Raw genomic sequence first — 17,071 nt, 5'->3', positions numbered from 1 at the left:
GAGACAGCGCACGATTGCATAAGTGATGTTATACCTGCCTTTGTCGGAGTGTAATGGGCCTGCAGGCCACCGCCGACAAGCGCAGATATGGACGAGACCCCGATTATCGAACCTCCTGGTGGGGATTGGGAGAGTGCCATTTGACGGGCTGCTGCTTGGGTGACGTAGAATGCACCGCCGAGGTTGACTGACACTGTTTTATCGAACAGAGCAGGCGATATCCTGTATTTGTTAGAGGACTATTCAAGAGCCGGTAATAGTAAGAGATTGCATACTCTAGGAATTCCTTGAACTCGCATATTCCAGCATTATTGACGAATACATCTAGCCGGCCAAACGCAGACACTATTTCCCTTATGAAATGACTTCCAGTTTCTGGCAACGACACGTCTCCTGCGACTGTGATAAGCCTGGGATTCGCCGGTTTCGCTACATCTTCTTCGTTAGTCGGGCTATGTATCCCTTCAGATGAAATAATATCGGCGACCTCTTCATGTAGAGCCGAGATCAACGCCTGTTCGTGGTCCAATCCAAGATGATTAACCGCCACAAAGGCTCCTTGTCTAATATATTCGATAGCAATGGCCTATTTAATCGAATCAAGGCGTGTTTCGATTCCCGCCCAGCTGCAGACACGGCAGGGCAAGACGCATTTCATCGATCAGCCAAATGGTTTAGGGAGTTGTATATATAGTGGTTAGAAAGGAGTATCGTACACGCCCAATTCCTGTCAGGCCCCCCGTTATCGCGGCCACTTTACCACGGAGAAGCCCTGGAGAAGACATCTGTCGTCCTTTACGATGTTACTTCTCGTCAATATGATGAAGCTCGGATATGGAACTGTGACAATGCTGAAGAAGTTTGCTGTTGAACTCGACCTACCACGCTAAATATAACTAGTTAAGTGGGATGAACAAGGGGATAAAATAAGCAAAAGCCAGGGGGTGAGATACGAGAAGCGAGTACGCATTTTCAACTAACTTGGCAACGATGGGCATGTTGATCCGACTCGAGCTTCTTCCTGATCACCATGGCTGAAGGAACCAAAAAAACATGGTGCTTTTCACGGCAGCCCAGGCTTCGGTTATGCTTCTCCAACGCAAAAAATGTCTCATACCATGGCTCTCTGGGTCCCACTGGTTGAACGAAAAGTTTCCATCTTCGGGATGGTTGATTGTCGACGATGTGGACATGAATTTCTGATATAAGGACGGCCTGACAGCCCATGACCGGCTTCAGCATGTCCAAATTGTGTATGCAGAACCCTCAAGATGTTCTACCAACGGTTTCTCACAGCTTCTGTCTCCTTGCTATGGCTTTCGTCGCCATTCGGAAACCTCCAAGTCGCTGCCGCTGTGACTAAATCAACATCAAACCCGGCGTGCGTGCCTAGCGGAGCATTGCTCCCCCATCCTACGGACCTGAGTCAGTCAGAATACATCAAGGACGCTACGAAATATCTTTCCAAATCTCTAGATGATGCTATTGCAGGGAAGATCAAGTCCGGCTGGGACGTTGCCAATACATCGTTCTCAATCGCCCTTGTGTCCCCAAATGGTGGCCTTGAGGATGAGGGTTTGAAGACCGGTATCCTCTGGGAGTACCACCATCTGGGAGAGAAGAACGTTAACGGCACCAAACATCTAGACGGGGACTCTCAGTACTTGGTTGGGTCTGTGTCGAAGGTTTTTTCAGACCTACTTCTCTTAAAGTCGGACATAGATCTATATGATCCTATCACCAAATATCTACCACAGCTCAAGGGGAGCGGATCGTCTCCGATAGACTGGGATAGCATTACTCTCATGTCCTTGTCAGAGCATCTTTCTGGAATTCCAGCCAACACCAGTATGTTCAGCATTGGATTACTTTGTTATGAAAAGTTGCTTATGATAGGTTTCTAGTCGGAGCTCTTCAATTTTACTTCCTGGAATCTCTATACCTGGCACTAGGGTTTCCTCCGCTGGAAATGAGTGATTACCCTAAATGTGGTGTTGCAGGCTTGAATAAGGCATGTACCCCAGAAGGTATGGCATAGCGCGGACCTTCAGCTTCACGTTATATACTAAAGGCAATGCATAGAACTTCTCGAGGAGCTTGTCCACTCTCACCCTGTTGCTGAGCCCTACTCGCGTCCAGTCTATTCTCAGCTCTCATTCACTCTTTTCTCCCTAGTGCTCGCCAATGATACGGGGAAGGATTACGCTCAGATGCTTGATGAGAATGTCATTCGTCCGCTGGGCCTTAAGAACACCGGTGTGTCTCCAGGCAATGATGAACGTGCAGTGATTCCTAATGTCGAACAGCAGGGATGGGGTGCCGAATATGGATATAACGCTCCGTATGCATGCCATCCGCGCTTTCATCTATCTTGTTTAAATGTCACTAACGAAGTAATAGTGGAGGTGGTCTCTACTCTTCGTTAAACGATCTATCCACCCTAGTAACTAGCATCCTTGACCATACAGTTTTTGACAACCCTCAGGCTGTTCGAAGATGGCTCCAACCAAAATCCTCCACATCGTCCCTATCCACCCTCGTGGGCCAGCCATGGGAGATTTTACGTACATCAAACATGACCCCTGAACACCCACATACAATCGACATATACGGAAAGAGCGGTGGTGCACCCGGTTACATCTCCCAAATCAACATCATTGATCAATACGGAATCGGCGTTGTCCTTTCAACCGCTGGTCCAATGGACTCCACCGCTGCATACATTATCAACGAAGCTGTGCTCAGCGCCCTTCTCCCAGCTATTGAGAAGGAAACTCGCAAACAAGCAGGAATGTATATTGGTGAATACATTAGCCAGGAGAAGGCCAGTGAAAAGGCGGGCGAGTATGCGCCTATAAAATTCAAAACGTCTATGGACGATGGGCCTGGTATAAAGTTAGACTCCCTCACACGCAATGGCTCTGATATTCTCGAGGGCGTTCGCACAATCTGGGCTACTAGTCTTGCCATGATCGGCCCCCTTACCTCGGAAATGAGAATGTACCCCACCGGTGTTGAGAAATCTGTTCCCAAAGTGGGCAATGAGAACCTCGTTGAACAAGACTGGAGAATCAATTTTGATCTTCTGCCTTATGGTAATGATCAGAAGTCCGAGCTCCCTGGGTTAGGGAGACTTGAAGCCCTTTGTACTTCATGGCAAACTGTGGATTGGTTATATTATGCTGGCATGCCCATGGACAGGATCGTGTTCACAGTTGATAAGGAAGCAGGTGAGGTTGTTGGAGTAGAATTCCCCTTCCTTCGAAGCGGTCTTATCCAGAAGAAAAAGTAATATGATTGTTATACCGTTGTTGCTATTTTACCATTTATCATTAGTCTACCATTTAAATAATTTGATTATCTAACCCTCCCTTATTGCTTTATACCGGCCGTGTAGACGGATACGAATATTGATTTCTTTTATCTATTGTAGATAGGTCAAATAATAGATCACAATTACCCATAAATTCGTGTCAGTCAGATACTGGCTCAAGAAATTCCTGTAAGGTCTTCCGTATAGTCTTTTAATCTTATTTCCTGTTACCACCACAAGATATCAGTATCTCATTGCATTTGGGCCGAGTGAATAGGAATAGCAAATGGAAAGGCATGAAAAATATCGGGAAGCGGCGAGAATACTAACCTCGAAGGAGAAACCACTATATAAATCCAAAGCCACAATAGAATGGAAACGATCGCTCCGAGTTAAACACTCGGAAATTCTGAGGTTTAGTAAAGGCCTATCAAGTCCAGTTTAGCTAACACGGTAATACTGATAATTTAGTGAATGAGAGAGCTTACGCTAAACTTAACTGTTCTAGGTAATCCCTTGAGCTTTTAATACCATGCAGGCGAACGTACCTATCTTCTAGTTAGGTCGCCATCTGGTTGACGTTAATTCGAAGTGTGGGAAGGGCTTCGAGACCTGAAAGAATCATCTGACGGACTTGGGAACTGGGCAGTTTTGCTGAGGTTTGAAAGGGAGCCTAGATTGTTGGAGTTGGGTTTGCTGGAGGTGTTTAGAGTAGACCCAAACGATGATGTGGAAGCAGGAATTATATTAGGGGTGAATGGCGAGGGATTTTGTGAAGCTGGATTAGGTGAGAATAAACCAGTCCTAGGCTTAGAGGGAGCGGGCGTCGTATTGGTGGTGAACGCTGAGGGCTTAGATATACCTCCAAAGGCTGGCTTCCCGTAGTCCATAAATGGATTGGAGGCTGGTGTATGAGAGCTAAAGATTGAGTGACTTCCTTGAGTAGTCGAAGTAGCCAGGGTAGCTGAGCCAAAAATAGAAGGCTTCGAAGACTTAGGCCCTAATTCAGCAGATACATTTCTACCGCTAGCACCAGTTACAGTCGTTGATGCTCCTTGTGTGGCTGAGGACGTAGGAGTATTTACGGAAACCTGGTCCTTAGGTGGTATAGTCTTTGTAGCGTTGTTAACCACATGCGACATAGGCACTATGTATACGCCAGAAATTTAGAATAAGTTGCTTTCGACCAATAGAATGTAGTGGAAATGAAAAGGGGACGCGGCTTACATTCAACTGGAACAGAGAGCCTCCCAGCTTCACTGCTATACCTCTCACATGCCCTAAGCCCATCCTTTAATTTCCCAAGCTCAGATTTGCACCTTTCTCGTTCACTCTGAATATATGGTGGCTCGGAAGCGAGATGGTTGACTTGATCGTCTTTGAGACCATTCACTTTTACTGCGGTGAAAAGAGATTCGAGTGGTAATATAAGGCAGTTTTCGATTGCCAAAATTGCGACATTCTCGATAAATGTTGTGCGGGCCATCTGTGAAGAGAAAATTAATCAATATTGCCACTATAAAGTTATGGCTCCCGATCTCATCCCAGCGAAGAGTCACTGCGCTGATGGAACCCGGAAGAGTGTACGCACCTTGTAGTATATGCTCATGAGATCAATGATTCCTGACGCTGCATACCTATCCCTTGAGGAGTTAATAGTTGCCGTTGCATTTTGAATTTCTCTAATCGTGAAGGAGTTATTATTTCCGGCCCGGGGGGCGTCAGCCAACTGATCACGATCCTGTCGAAGAGCCGCTTCCAGCGCCCTGACCTGTTTGTCGGTCGTAAAACTGTCTAGTGACTGAAGAAAAGGCCCGTCAAATGGGAGAGGATGTCCTCGTTTGTTGTAAGAAACAAGCTCATCAAGCTTCCGCAAGACATTTTCTTTCATTTCTTCAAGTTGCTGGTCAAGAATATGACGCATAAGGAGAGGATAAGTAAATTTATCAGTCAGATGTTTAAGAAGCAATTCAAGGAACTGTCTGATTTTGTGCCATACTATCATCAAATGGTTTTGCGCCAGTGCTTCCCAGGGTTTTAATTGATCGCGAAAAAGGTCTCCAACGAGCAGCTGGTTTGCAGATCCTGGTAGTTCGATGCCCCGGTTTCTCTTTGCCATTTCTCGAATATCAACCTCAAGATCGTCCCTCAATATGTCATTGGCTCTAGATTCACCAGGAGATACGGCGTCTATGATTCGGCGTCTCTCGCCCCTGTCTGCCATCGCTTCAGCGAAATTTTCGTTCAGCCCGCGGATAAGGGCACGGAGTCGTTTGACATCAGGGACACCGGGAGCGGGATAAAGGCCTTCGAAGAAACTGTCCATATACAGTCCACTAATCGCCTGCGCAGTGATCTTTTCGAATCGACTGCTAACGGTAAGGAGGTACTCCTTTTTTTCTGTCAAAGTAGACCGTCCCTCTCCCAATTTAGCCACTCTGTGCTGACGATCGACGATTTTGTTTTGAATTTCCTTTATCAAACCAGGGATATTCTTGCTGATATGAGCGAGCAAAATACTGCTCAGTTTAGCCCGAAGCGTTGTAACTCCAACAGATTCTCGAGGCACACTAGACCAGCGACCGCTATCGAAAAATTCTCTCTCCCTTTCATCTCGGGCATCATTAGAAGAGTCCCTGTCGGCATACCCTCTGTTGCGGAGGGTATGCCATCCTAGGTCAAGTTTTATTTGCTCATTGCATGCGAGATTGATATATTCCTCCTCTAGCTTTGAGTTTGCATCTAGTAGATCCGGTTTGGTAATGATTGCTAGAGTTCGCTCCCAATTCTTGTCATGTTTTTGCGCGCGTCCGAGGATGTCCTGAAGGCTATATTCCGTTTTGGCCGATATGACGGCCAAAATAATGCTCTTCTTGTTGCTCATGTATGAATCCACTAGCTTTTCAACAACTGGAATCCCTTCGGCTCCCTGGACCTTGCTGCCTGAACGATAGAGGCCAGGGAGGTCAACCAGCGTTAACTCGGGCTGGCTAGGTCCGCAGAGCTCAACCTTCAGTACGTCGTCGCTATACCCAGCCATCTTCCCATCTAGTGACACTTGCATGCATTCTTTCGCCCGATCTATTAGACTGGGAAGGTCGACCTGATCCGATATATCACCCGGAAATGCACGTAGTCGATCTTTTTCGGCCCTGTCCATCCTAGAAGGGCCAGGTTCGATCGTGACCTTGAAACTGGGGCCAGCACTGCGACGCAGGATAATCTCAGTAGCGAACCGAGTGCACACGGTGTCCTGTGCAGGAAATTGGACTCGTGAAATGGCTTCTAGGACGGAGCTTTTGCCGCTCGATTGATCACCACAGACAATTAATTGAGGTAGCTCAACTATCTGGCCCAAGCGGAGGCTTCGTAGGGTGTCAATGACATCAAGCAACTCTGCTTGTTCTGCTTGCAGCTGGTGAATCGCATGGCGGTCTAGTGACTGTAAAGGCATCTCGACTGTAGGGTTCTAACGTATGATCAGGCTGTTCAGTATATGATAAGTAGATTGTTCAGCGCAATTCAACTGAGGGTCTTTGGGAGTATTGTACTTTTCACAAGAAAATGGGACAATCATAATCAGTACCATTTTGAGTACAGCCTTCCCCTCGTTACCATGCACCGTGGGCGCTTAGTTGCAGCAACTAGTGGTAAATGTGATGTAACAAAGGGGCGCATTAGCGTCTAGGTTGATTGGGTTATATGCCTGTTGCTGCATTGTTGTATCCTAGTTCACAAGGGATTGGGCTAGGATAAGTGTGTTGTTGTAATCTGAAATGCAGCCGCCCGGAATCCCAGCAAAATTCGGTTACAAATGGGCTGCTCCAGCACCGCAACCCCTGAGCGGAATACACCGTTAGCCAAGCATGACATCAGAAGTTGTGATAAAAGGTCGAAGCCCAAAAGTATCTGTTCATGAATAGTCTAAATATATTGGTAAATATAAGTATAGGTGAACTCAATAACTGAAAAGGAGATTTTCCCGTTCACCCTTTCAAGAGCGCCAATAATACTGCCAATCTAGGACTATACAGCGCCATTTACCATCGAACGGGATTTTTCGCTATCCAGTTTATCATGCTTATGGTAAACGAAATTGTTGTTTTTTAGTGGTTTCTGAGGGCTTGGAGTAAGAATGTAATTTGCTGGTATGAGTTTTGCGGCGGGATTCACCTCGAGCCCAAATCCAGGTTTATCCAAAACGCTAACATCAAGATAGCCTCTGGTCGGAATCGGTTCGTTTAAAAACAGATCTCCAAAGACAGGATGTACACTCTTCCCATCGGGAGAGTTGGCCAGGTATTCCTGGAATGGCGCGTTGGACTGTGAAACCACAAAGTGATAGGAATAGGGTCCAGAGGCATGTGGGACAACGGGTATATCATAAGCTGCTGCCATTGCCGATATCTTCAGTAGCTCAGTCATGCCTCCAACCCACATGACGTCTGGCTGAATGATATCCAAGTTTCGTGATTCTATCAGCTTTCGAAACCCATATCTTGAATACTCGTGCTCGCCAGTAGTGAATTTGACAGTTGGATGGGCTCTTTTGAGTAAAGCCTGACCGTCAACATCATCTGGCGACAAACATTCTTCCCACCAATCGATATGGATATTTTCCGATTCACAGGCTTTGACTAGCTCGATGGTGTAGGATACGTTTAGGGACATGTAACAATCAACCCTCAGTGGAAAGTTTGGGCCAACCTTCTCCCGCTGTTTTTTCAGGTACTCGACGTTTTTGGTAAGGCCATCGATGCCCTCGTCCGGACCAAATGGGAGGGCTACTTTGGCGCCGGAAAAGCCCATGGCCTTAGAAAAACCTGGTTCTGGGCCAGTGCAATAAAAGTTTAGTCGGGAACGAGTCGCACCGCCGATAAGTTTGTAGACTGGTTCTTTGCGAATCTTCCCTAGCAAGTCCCAGATGGCTAAATCTATGACTGAGATGACGGCAACTGGGAGGCCTTTTCGGCCATAAAACATGGAAGCACGATACATCTTTTCGAACAAGTTGTTTGTATCTCTAGGGTCTTGGAGTATGATTCGTCAGCAAGAATTCATTATAATGAAATAAGATGAAACTAATGGTCACTCACCTGCACCAATTAGAAATCTTTCAAAATGCTGCGTCACCAACCAACATGCTGGAGGGCCACCGAATCCAGTTGCAAACCCCTTGTTGCCATCTGTTGCTATTATCTCAACGCAAAAGGAGCCAAGCACATTTATGCCCCAGCTTGTCCGGGAGCCCCGGTACTGCTCCCATCTAGCCATTGGCGTTGCAATGGGGGAATCAATAAGCCAGTGCCCACCTTTCACCTAGATGCAAGGAGATAATAGATTAACGTCTTGATAGTATCATCTGAGTAGATTGGAGGTAATGGCATACATTGTGATAGTCGCCTCCAGAGCCCACTCCATCAACGACGAAGGTGTTTACGGCCTTGATAGCGGGAAATGAGACAGCCATGGTGAAGTTTGGATGGGGTGTACCAAAGGCGAATCCGTATGAGGTGATGAGATTATATCCTGCCAGGCATCCTTCAAAGATAGAATTTCAGGGCTGTATATATAGCTACCCAAAAGATGATGTGTCCCACATCGTGGATTAGTGCCATCGGTATGAGCTTGTTTGTTTCACCGAAAAGCTGATGGGATATCTAGATCCGCCCTCGGAGGATTGTAATTAAATGGCGCCATAACCAGGTATATCTAGTCCCCACGTTGGCCCATGCGTATACATTGCACAACCGTGGCCATTGCTTTAGCGAACCTGGGTGGTTGAAGGCGACAATTGTAGCGACAGTTTAGCCGCCTCGGAAGCTTAAGTGTGCAAACGTGTCGAAGTCAGTGAATTAGTGGTTCCATTCTCCACATGGCCCCAGAGTTTCTCGGTTGTAAATACACCGAGGAGACTTCCCACCGAGGAGAGTTTCATAGCAACCGAGGAGAGTTTCTCCATATTCTTGCTATTGAGAGGGAGGATGCTCTAATCTCCGGTATAGAAAGCATAATCGCGGTGTTCGAGCTCAAAAAAAGATGGCATCTCGTGCTCATCGCCGCTGGATGATGTTTCCCGGAGGTTTATGCAGGATATGTAGGCTTGTTTTCTTAACTTTTCTTCCGAGCTCCCCATCCAACGCCACGTTATTTCAATCCTGACTAATGTCCTGATTCGCTAGTGATCTTGTTTGATGGCTTCAGGGAATGCAGCCATATAGCCAACCATCTCGCCAACGCACTCGTGATATGAACGCCAAGGCTTGCGAAAGCTGTGCCGGGTATTTTGCGTTGCTGAAGAAGAAATATAATGTAGATATTATTGCAATCCTTCAGTCGTTATGCAGGAGAGCAGCAGCAGGTTTATCCGTCGACCGAGGACAGAATTTCGGAGGCACCAACCAGCATCCAGCGAGCTGTCACAGCTGGCCCTCCACGAAGCCATCCTTGCAGAGGGCGTCATGCCGTCGCTCCACAGCCAAATAACTCTCCAGTCGGGCTTCTTTCAACACCGAGATCGAGGCTGGACGTGGGCCAGGGAGCTGTGTGTTTCTTCCAGCAAAGAACGAGAGTTGAGGTTGAAAAAAAGTTGTCTCTCCTCCTATCTTGTATTATGTAATCATCTACATCCAGCCACTTTTTCTCCTTCTACCTCAACTTCTCAACCTCCGCGACGTCATGACTCGAGATAGGAGCGTGTTGAGACAGGATACGTGTGCTTTTCCTTCGGTGAAGAGTTAAGTTTACGGAACTATATTTTTGACTCCACGCGTGGTTCTTGGAGCTAAAACATTCAAGAGGCGTCGAGTTGAGATCCAGCTCAACTGGGGTGTTTCTTTTGCTCCCTTTTCAATGGCCTTGATCAACTATGGAGTGCTTCGTTGCGTGGGATGACGTCGGCCTAAGTGCGGCACGGACAAGCGTTACGATCTGATTTCACATCGACTGGCTTGATTTCAGATCAGGTAGCTGCACACGCCGGTTCTCAGATGTCACAACGCTCCTCCACAAGCGACATCGTGAAGCCAATAGCTGCGAAGGATCGGAGCTTGCTAGATTGTAATATCGACGAGGTCAAGGACATGGGCAAGGACAAGACAGAGGTCTGCAGGACATAATAATAACCCGAACGACGAGACTATGGAGAGAACCAGCCCGACACAGAAACGAATATGATGCCTCCAAACTTATACGACAGGCCCGGGTATTCTCCCTCTATATCTTATGCGGCCAAGCAAGGATGGACCCTGACATGACCACAAGGCATGGCCTGTGGACCAAAACTCCTCCGGTGCATATTAGACAATCACAGCACAGTTCGATATTTGGCAAATACTCCACCTCCAAGTGCCTATTCTATTATATTGCAGGATGCAGCTCAACGCGTCGCTAATATTTTCTATCCCTAACTTCGCTGGGACATGCGCACCGCCAGATGTCGAGTTGAGGTGTAACCTCTCAATCGTCGATATTCCCGGTTGAAATAGTTTATATGCAAGCTCAAGCTTTAGATCGGTGCGGGATTGGCTAATCTCGTTGATTCCATCTGATGATGCAAAATGACCCGAGTTTTCTCCGCATCCAATAAACTCGCCCAGCTACACTTCATAGGAGACGGAATAAACCAAAAGTAATTCTCGGGATAAGCCGTCTGACTCGCCCTCGCCTCCAAGCCGAATACTCATCGACAGAGGTGTCTTATCACAACTATTGCACAGCTACTGGTAACTCCAAGCGCAGCCAATGGCGGACATGTACAGAATACACCTGGGATCCATGGCCACGCCGTGTCGGGTGGTATCAGCCACCTGGCCTCCACAACCCTGCACTAGGGGGAGAGACCGCTGGACCGTCGAGGCTCGACTCCCGAAGGCCCAGGGCCAGGGCTGAAGCGATAAACGTCTGATCTCAATAAACCAGTGGGCTCATCTGCTCCCGGCCATTCCCACGCAGGGCTTGGAGGAAGGCTTGGCGAGAAGAGATCCTGGGATTTGATCGCAAGCTGGCTCCGTAACCTGCCACATCCCTCTACGAGCTCTATCTCCTAGCGCTTTCGTGGTTAGTTAAAGATTCGGCCATATGAACAGCTGTTACCCTGGGCACGACTATTACGGTTACATCTATCGGGGTCCTCGTTAATGTGCGCCGATGGAGCATCCATTCCCTTCTCCACACGCCTACAGACAAGCCAACACCTCGCTCCCGGCTGGTCAAGTCAAAGCTGGCAGACAGACAGACGATCGCGATGAAGCCGATAGCCCGGAAGACGCCTGGTCAGGGCAGGAGAGCGGCCACGACGCTGGCGCAGTGGATCGAAAGGGCTCGCAATCCTCGGAGCGGTCGTTGAAGAGAAAACGTCCGGTGATGGTCTCGTATATCACCCCCCCCGCACCCTTTCGGCCTTCTTCCTTATGCTCCTCATCGTCCTTCAATAATTCAACTCCTGGTGCAGTCACTGACCAATTCAGATGCGAACTTTGTAAGCAGCGGAAAGTGAAATGTGGTGCGTATAACTCGACTTCGAAGTGAACATCGAATTGGACTCACCCACCTGCTAGATCGTACGCAACCCAGTTGTGGCTGGTGTGCTCGAAACGGACAACTATGCGAATACAAAGAGCGAAAGAAACCGGGATTGAGGGCTGGATATGGAAGGGAGCTTGAACAACGACTTGGTACTCTACCTAGCCCAAAATCGCCTTGATAGGGACTATCCGTCAAAGTACGATACTAATAGCGCTCCTCTCGATAGACCGCCTAGAGGAAGTTATCCAGGCGCAAGCACGACTTATCGAAACCCATATAATACAAGGCCAACGCCGTACAGGAAATGAAATTCACCCGAATCAATGTCCGCCAGCAGCTCCATCCTATGGCTCCCCATCAGACCGATCCGCCGCGCCCGAATCTAGCCCCAGGGACACATTATACCAACATGCTTCGACCTCGAGCCTCCCGACGCCGCACCGCCGCATCTCGGTTATCGGGAATTATAATCAGGAACAAAACACATCCACTCCGTCAGATAAGCCGTTCAGTAATACTCCACCAAGTCAACTTCAAAATGGCCTACCCGCGCAAAGCCTACTACCCCAGCCCACAGAAACACAGCGGCGTGATTTTACTCCCGGAGAGCCATCATCCCTGAGGCTTCCAGCCGTCCCTATCCACTCTTCAAATCAGAGTAGCCCGTCTCTTGCCGATCCTAATGCCGATCTTCCGCCCTACGATCTTCTTTACTCATTGGTCGACCTATACTTTGAACATATAAACGCATGGTGCCCGATACTTCATCGGAGAACAACATTAGACACACTTTTCGGACCATCACCGTTAAAAGAAGAAGATCGGATGCTTTTATATGCAATAGTCGCTACAACCCTACGATTTTCTAAGGATACTCGACTCAACGAAGAGAACCGGAAGCGGTACCACGATTCGTGTAAACAGAAGGTTCTTCTATACGGCCTTGATAATTCATCAGTGACGTCTCTAGAAGCTCTAGTGATTTTGGCATTGGACGTTGTCGGTTCATCTAACGGCCCTCCAGGATGGAAATTACTCGCGCTTATTGCTAGGTCGGTTGTACAACTGGGCCTAGCTGTAGAGGCTACGTCATCTCTTGTAGCAACAATGTTCCCATCTATATATACCCTCAGAGCCAATATTCTTCCTGACTCTAGAACATGGATCGAAGACGAAGGTAGGCGACGACTGTTCTGGGCAGCCTATCTACTGGACAGATATTCCACAATAGCCACAGCCTTCGATTTTGCACTTGATGGGAAGGAAATTGACAGGAGGCTCCCATGCAAAGACGAATACTTTGTTAAGAACCAACCTGTTGAGACGAGGTTTTTTGATACCCACGAACAGATAGAGTACGTTAGTCGGAGCCAGTATATGGGTTCGTTTGGGTTCTATATGGAGGTTCTAGGTATATTGTCGAAAATACACTTGTTCCTTAAACGACCAGTGGATATCAGTGCGATCGCCGATGTTGAACAGTGGCAGTCGACATATAGGAAGCTAGATAATGAGTTGACTGCGTGGGAATACCGTTTACCGAAAGAGTATTCCTTCGCGATGTCATCCCGATATTTGGCATCCTCTAAGTCTAGATCCGTTCACTGTGGCTGGATCATGCTACATGCAGCGTACCAAACGTAAGTACCCTTCTTCACAACGCTACGGAGTACTTTGGCAATATGCTAATATTTCCAAGCACCATCATCCGATTACATTCATCAGCTGCCTATCCAACCACCCGCTCTCCCATCTTCACCCCATCATACGGCGCCATCCAGCGCTGTCTCGCCGCCACTGAGAGGATCCGGGCCATCGCCAGGTTTGTCGTGGATAATAATGTCCTAGACAAGTTTGGTCCCCCGTTCGCTTTCACACTCTGGGTATCCGCACGACTGCTCCTAGTGAACGGCTCAACAGCAGCCCATACGCTTGACCCTGCGATTACCTTCTTCGTCGATTCGCTTCGTCGCATGGGCCAATATTGGAAAGTCGCCAAGCGATATAGCGAGATCCTGCAACGAGTCTTGGACGAATATAACGAGTTTGCACAGTCCGGTCCCACAGATGGGGATCGCACAACGCCTTCATCGGTAAAGATCCTAGCCGACATGAGGCGATGTGCTTTCGATCTTGACTTTTTGATTTCCCATCAACCTCCCAGAGCCAGCAGCACTAGCCAGACACCCGTGATAGGAGGGGCCGCAGCAGCAGTAGGTGGCACGAATACGCCAAAAGCGAATACTACTACGCCACTTGTACCACCACGCAACCTCAGCCCTCATGAACTTGAGTATTTGGATATCTTTGACTTCTTCAATGTTCCTCGCGTCCCTGTAACGGGGGGAAACCCCAATGGCCCCCCGCCAATCAATGACCTAGTAATGGATCAAGCCCAACAGCAGACAATCTCGCCATCTCAACCACAACCAAATAACCCCACCGTCTCTGCAACAGTGGGAGGCATCTCGGTCGCTGATTTAGCTAATGCCGCTGCTGTCAACGCTGCAGCCGCAGTACAGGCGACGAACGAGTTTAATATCACCAATTATATGGTTCCGACCCCTGAGACGGACTGGCTATTTAGAGCTACCACATAGCACACTCATGTGATATATATATCCCTTCTCATTTATTCTGGCCCTAGTTTGGGAGTATGCATTTAATCTTTTTGGCTGACTATAGCAAGCGTGTATATTTTATTTATCCTGAATATACCTTTTATATTAACGAAATGAGGACTTTATCAATAAATGTATATGGAAATTAAATACATGGAATATACTATTCAGTGTGTGGAAATCTCAAGACCTCTAGAGAAGAGCTACTTTAAAGAATATAATTAGGGAACATTGTTGCGTCTAAGGTCAATAACTAGTTGCCGTTTTCGGGATCCTTGACAATATCGATTAAAGTCCGACAAATCCCATTCGTCTCCCAAGGATCAGTTTTAAGCTCGAATCCGTGCTCAACAATATCCATGGTATGGAAGTTCGTTCCATATGGCGGCCAAGCAGGGTATTTAGGAGACGGGAGAAGTGAGGCGTCACCCTTGTCGCCTTTACCCAGAAGAAATTGGTAAAGATACTCCTGAGACTGTCGCGCAACGTCATAGCTTACCACAGGTGTCGTTTGATTATCAACGAAGAAGAAGTCTGGTCAAACGAAAGGTTAGTAATGCGATCGAAGCATGCTGTATTGAGGTATAGCGATCTAGCAACTTACAAGTTAAATCCAACGCGTGAGTTGCAGGTGGAATACGCATCACGTATCGATATGCTTTAGATCCATACGCCTTTGTGATGGTGGTTGAATGGCATGCGTATACAATTGATGTCAGCCAGTCCCAGGCCAGCCTTTCTGGTTTGTCAGGGGGGAATGGAAAAAGATTCTGGATGCGTTGAATCGTCTCGTTACTTGCGGTAGGGAAGTTGATTCGAACATAGCCGGGAAACGCTTCAGGCATATTACTGTCCGTACTGAGGCCATTTCCTTCAAAGGCGGTATTTGCCGCGAGAACCCGCTGTACCTCTTTATGGAATCTGCCCTGCTCAAGAAGTATCATGGGCTCTTCTGGGACAATATTTCCATCCACAGCGGGCGAAAACCCGATGCCGGGGCCAAATGAGGCACCTCCAGTTCCTGTGGGTACTTCAACTATCAGATGGTGGTTCGCTGCTTTGAGAACGTCTGAGGAAGCAGTCCTCAGGCATGCTAGGTCGGGACAGCCGGCAGCCTTCAGGACTTCGTTGTATACATCTTGTCTTCGGGAAGTCACATTTCTTCGAGGCATTATGGAAGGGGATTGTACAACGGCCTACAATTTTCCATCACGTCAGAGTCTGTCGAAAGTGAGTAGTTATCAGGAATGTCAAATCTCACTTGGGAAAACGGGAGCTTGCCCGATCCGCCATAGGAGGTCAACATCAAGTTTATTATGCCCGCTCCAGCACTTTGCCCAATTACAGTGATCCTCTCTGGGCTACCACCAAATTTAGATATGTGGTCTCTGGTCCATTGCACTGCGGTAATGCTATCGTGTAACCCAATATTTGCAGCCATATCTTCTTCGGGGCTTGACATCCACCCATAAAGGCCGAGGCTATGATGACGGTTAGGAGAGATCAATTCTCAAGAGAAATATGGCCAGGAAGCTTACCGGTAGTTGCTCGTAACAAAGATGAACTTTTCATCGCTCTTGCGCAAGTTGTCGAACAATCCCTCTGGATCAACAGTAATCCCTACTGTATCTTTACTTCCAAAGGCATATCCACTCCCGTGTATCCAGTGGAGTACTGGTACCTGATCACCCTCTTTGATACCATCTGGAACTTGTACATTTACGAACAAGCAGTCCTCCTGGCCCCAAGTAGTACCATTAAGTCCGGGAAATGGGACCCCTGCATAAGCACTGCTAACACAGTCCGTAGAAGGGTATTGGCTGCCATCTTGAACGCCGTGTGTTTGTGGCGGAGGTGTCTTCGGTTTGCGGAAACGAAGGTCTCCTACGGGGGGTTGAGCAAAGCGAATGTTGTTATATTTTGCAACCGAGAGACCTGAAGCAGTAATATTGATGTACGTGGGTTTATGGATAGCATATCCCAAGTCCACAGGCGGAAAGGCTTTGGCAAATTGCGAAGGGGTATCGCCCATAGCTGGAAGGGCGAGAAAAGCCAGGAGGCAGACAATTGATAGAAACACAGCTGGAAGGGTTACCATTCATAAAAATGTATGAACTGGGACAAGAGGAATAAGTTATTCTCGGTAGAATAATAGTATTCTCCCTGGAGTTCGCTGGCTTATACTTAACTTCATGCCTGGCTTATCGAGCCATGGTCCAGAAACCTCCCTTGGGCTTGCCGAAAGACCAACATAGTGAGTAATACGCGATGAGCCACCGTTACGTGGGCATTATGCTTGAAAGAAGACCAATTAGTGGTGCCGATGCCGATTTTTCAATGGCGTAAGCCGAGTCAGACTGAACAGGATACGGGGGCCCAAAGGGACCGCAGCAGTCGCCAGGTTATATATTGCGAGAATATGCCTTTTTGGGAGATGTCTCGTTTTTGCCTGCTGGACTGGATGGCGATATGCCTCATCCCTGCATTAGTTCCCGTGTTAAGCATGCTCGTATTTGATTTGAGCCCGAGAACCATATCCAAAAAGAGTAGTATTTTTCAACTGGGCTGATAATGAAGGGCGTGGTGTCCGGCATGCGAGCGTCTTCTGAAC

The 17,071-nt window shown here is 47.7% G+C and overlaps 4 protein-coding genes across 4 annotated transcripts; 2 read left to right on the top strand and 2 right to left on the bottom strand.

Annotated features, from left to right (window-relative positions):
- Positions 1-1,271: 1,271 nt before the first annotated feature.
- GIQ15_04528 (beta-lactamase) lies at positions 1,272-3,292 on the top strand (the record flags this gene model as incomplete). The annotated part of the gene is made up of 4 exons (XM_033551945.1): positions 1,272-1,848; positions 1,905-2,027; positions 2,083-2,341; positions 2,401-3,292. 4 exons carry the CDS (start codon positions 1,272-1,274, stop codon positions 3,290-3,292), a joined length of 1,851 nt encoding a protein of 616 aa, XP_033405675.1.
- Positions 3,293-4,868: 1,576 nt separating this feature from the next.
- On the bottom strand, positions 4,869-8,783 carry GIQ15_04527 (galactonate dehydratase; the record flags this gene model as incomplete). The annotated part of the gene is made up of 4 exons (XM_033551944.1): positions 4,869-6,782; positions 7,358-8,343; positions 8,410-8,632; positions 8,703-8,783. 4 exons carry the CDS (start codon positions 8,781-8,783, stop codon positions 4,869-4,871), a joined length of 3,204 nt encoding a protein of 1,067 aa, XP_033405674.1.
- Positions 8,784-11,461: 2,678 nt separating this feature from the next.
- Positions 11,462-14,439, top strand: GIQ15_04526 (uncharacterized protein; the record flags this gene model as incomplete). Its single annotated transcript, XM_033551943.1, has 5 exons — positions 11,462-11,792; positions 12,066-13,016; positions 13,071-13,220; positions 13,290-13,479; positions 13,539-14,439. 5 exons carry the CDS (start codon positions 11,462-11,464, stop codon positions 14,437-14,439), a joined length of 2,523 nt encoding a protein of 840 aa, XP_033405673.1.
- A 274-nt stretch (positions 14,440-14,713) lies between these two features.
- On the bottom strand, positions 14,714-16,492 carry GIQ15_04525 (uncharacterized protein; the record flags this gene model as incomplete). Its single annotated transcript, XM_033551942.1, has 4 exons — positions 14,714-14,994; positions 15,065-15,598; positions 15,661-15,941; positions 15,999-16,492. 4 exons carry the CDS (start codon positions 16,490-16,492, stop codon positions 14,714-14,716), a joined length of 1,590 nt encoding a protein of 529 aa, XP_033405672.1.
- Positions 16,493-17,071: the final 579 nt, after the last annotated feature.

This window comes from Arthroderma uncinatum (genome assembly GCF_011692745.1).
Source record: "Arthroderma uncinatum strain CBS 119779 chromosome Unknown scaffold3, whole genome shotgun sequence".
Lineage (NCBI taxonomy): Eukaryota > Fungi > Ascomycota > Eurotiomycetes > Onygenales > Arthrodermataceae > Arthroderma > Arthroderma uncinatum.
The sequence above is the reverse complement of the archived record's forward strand: the minus strand, read 5'-3'. Positions and strand labels throughout refer to the sequence as shown.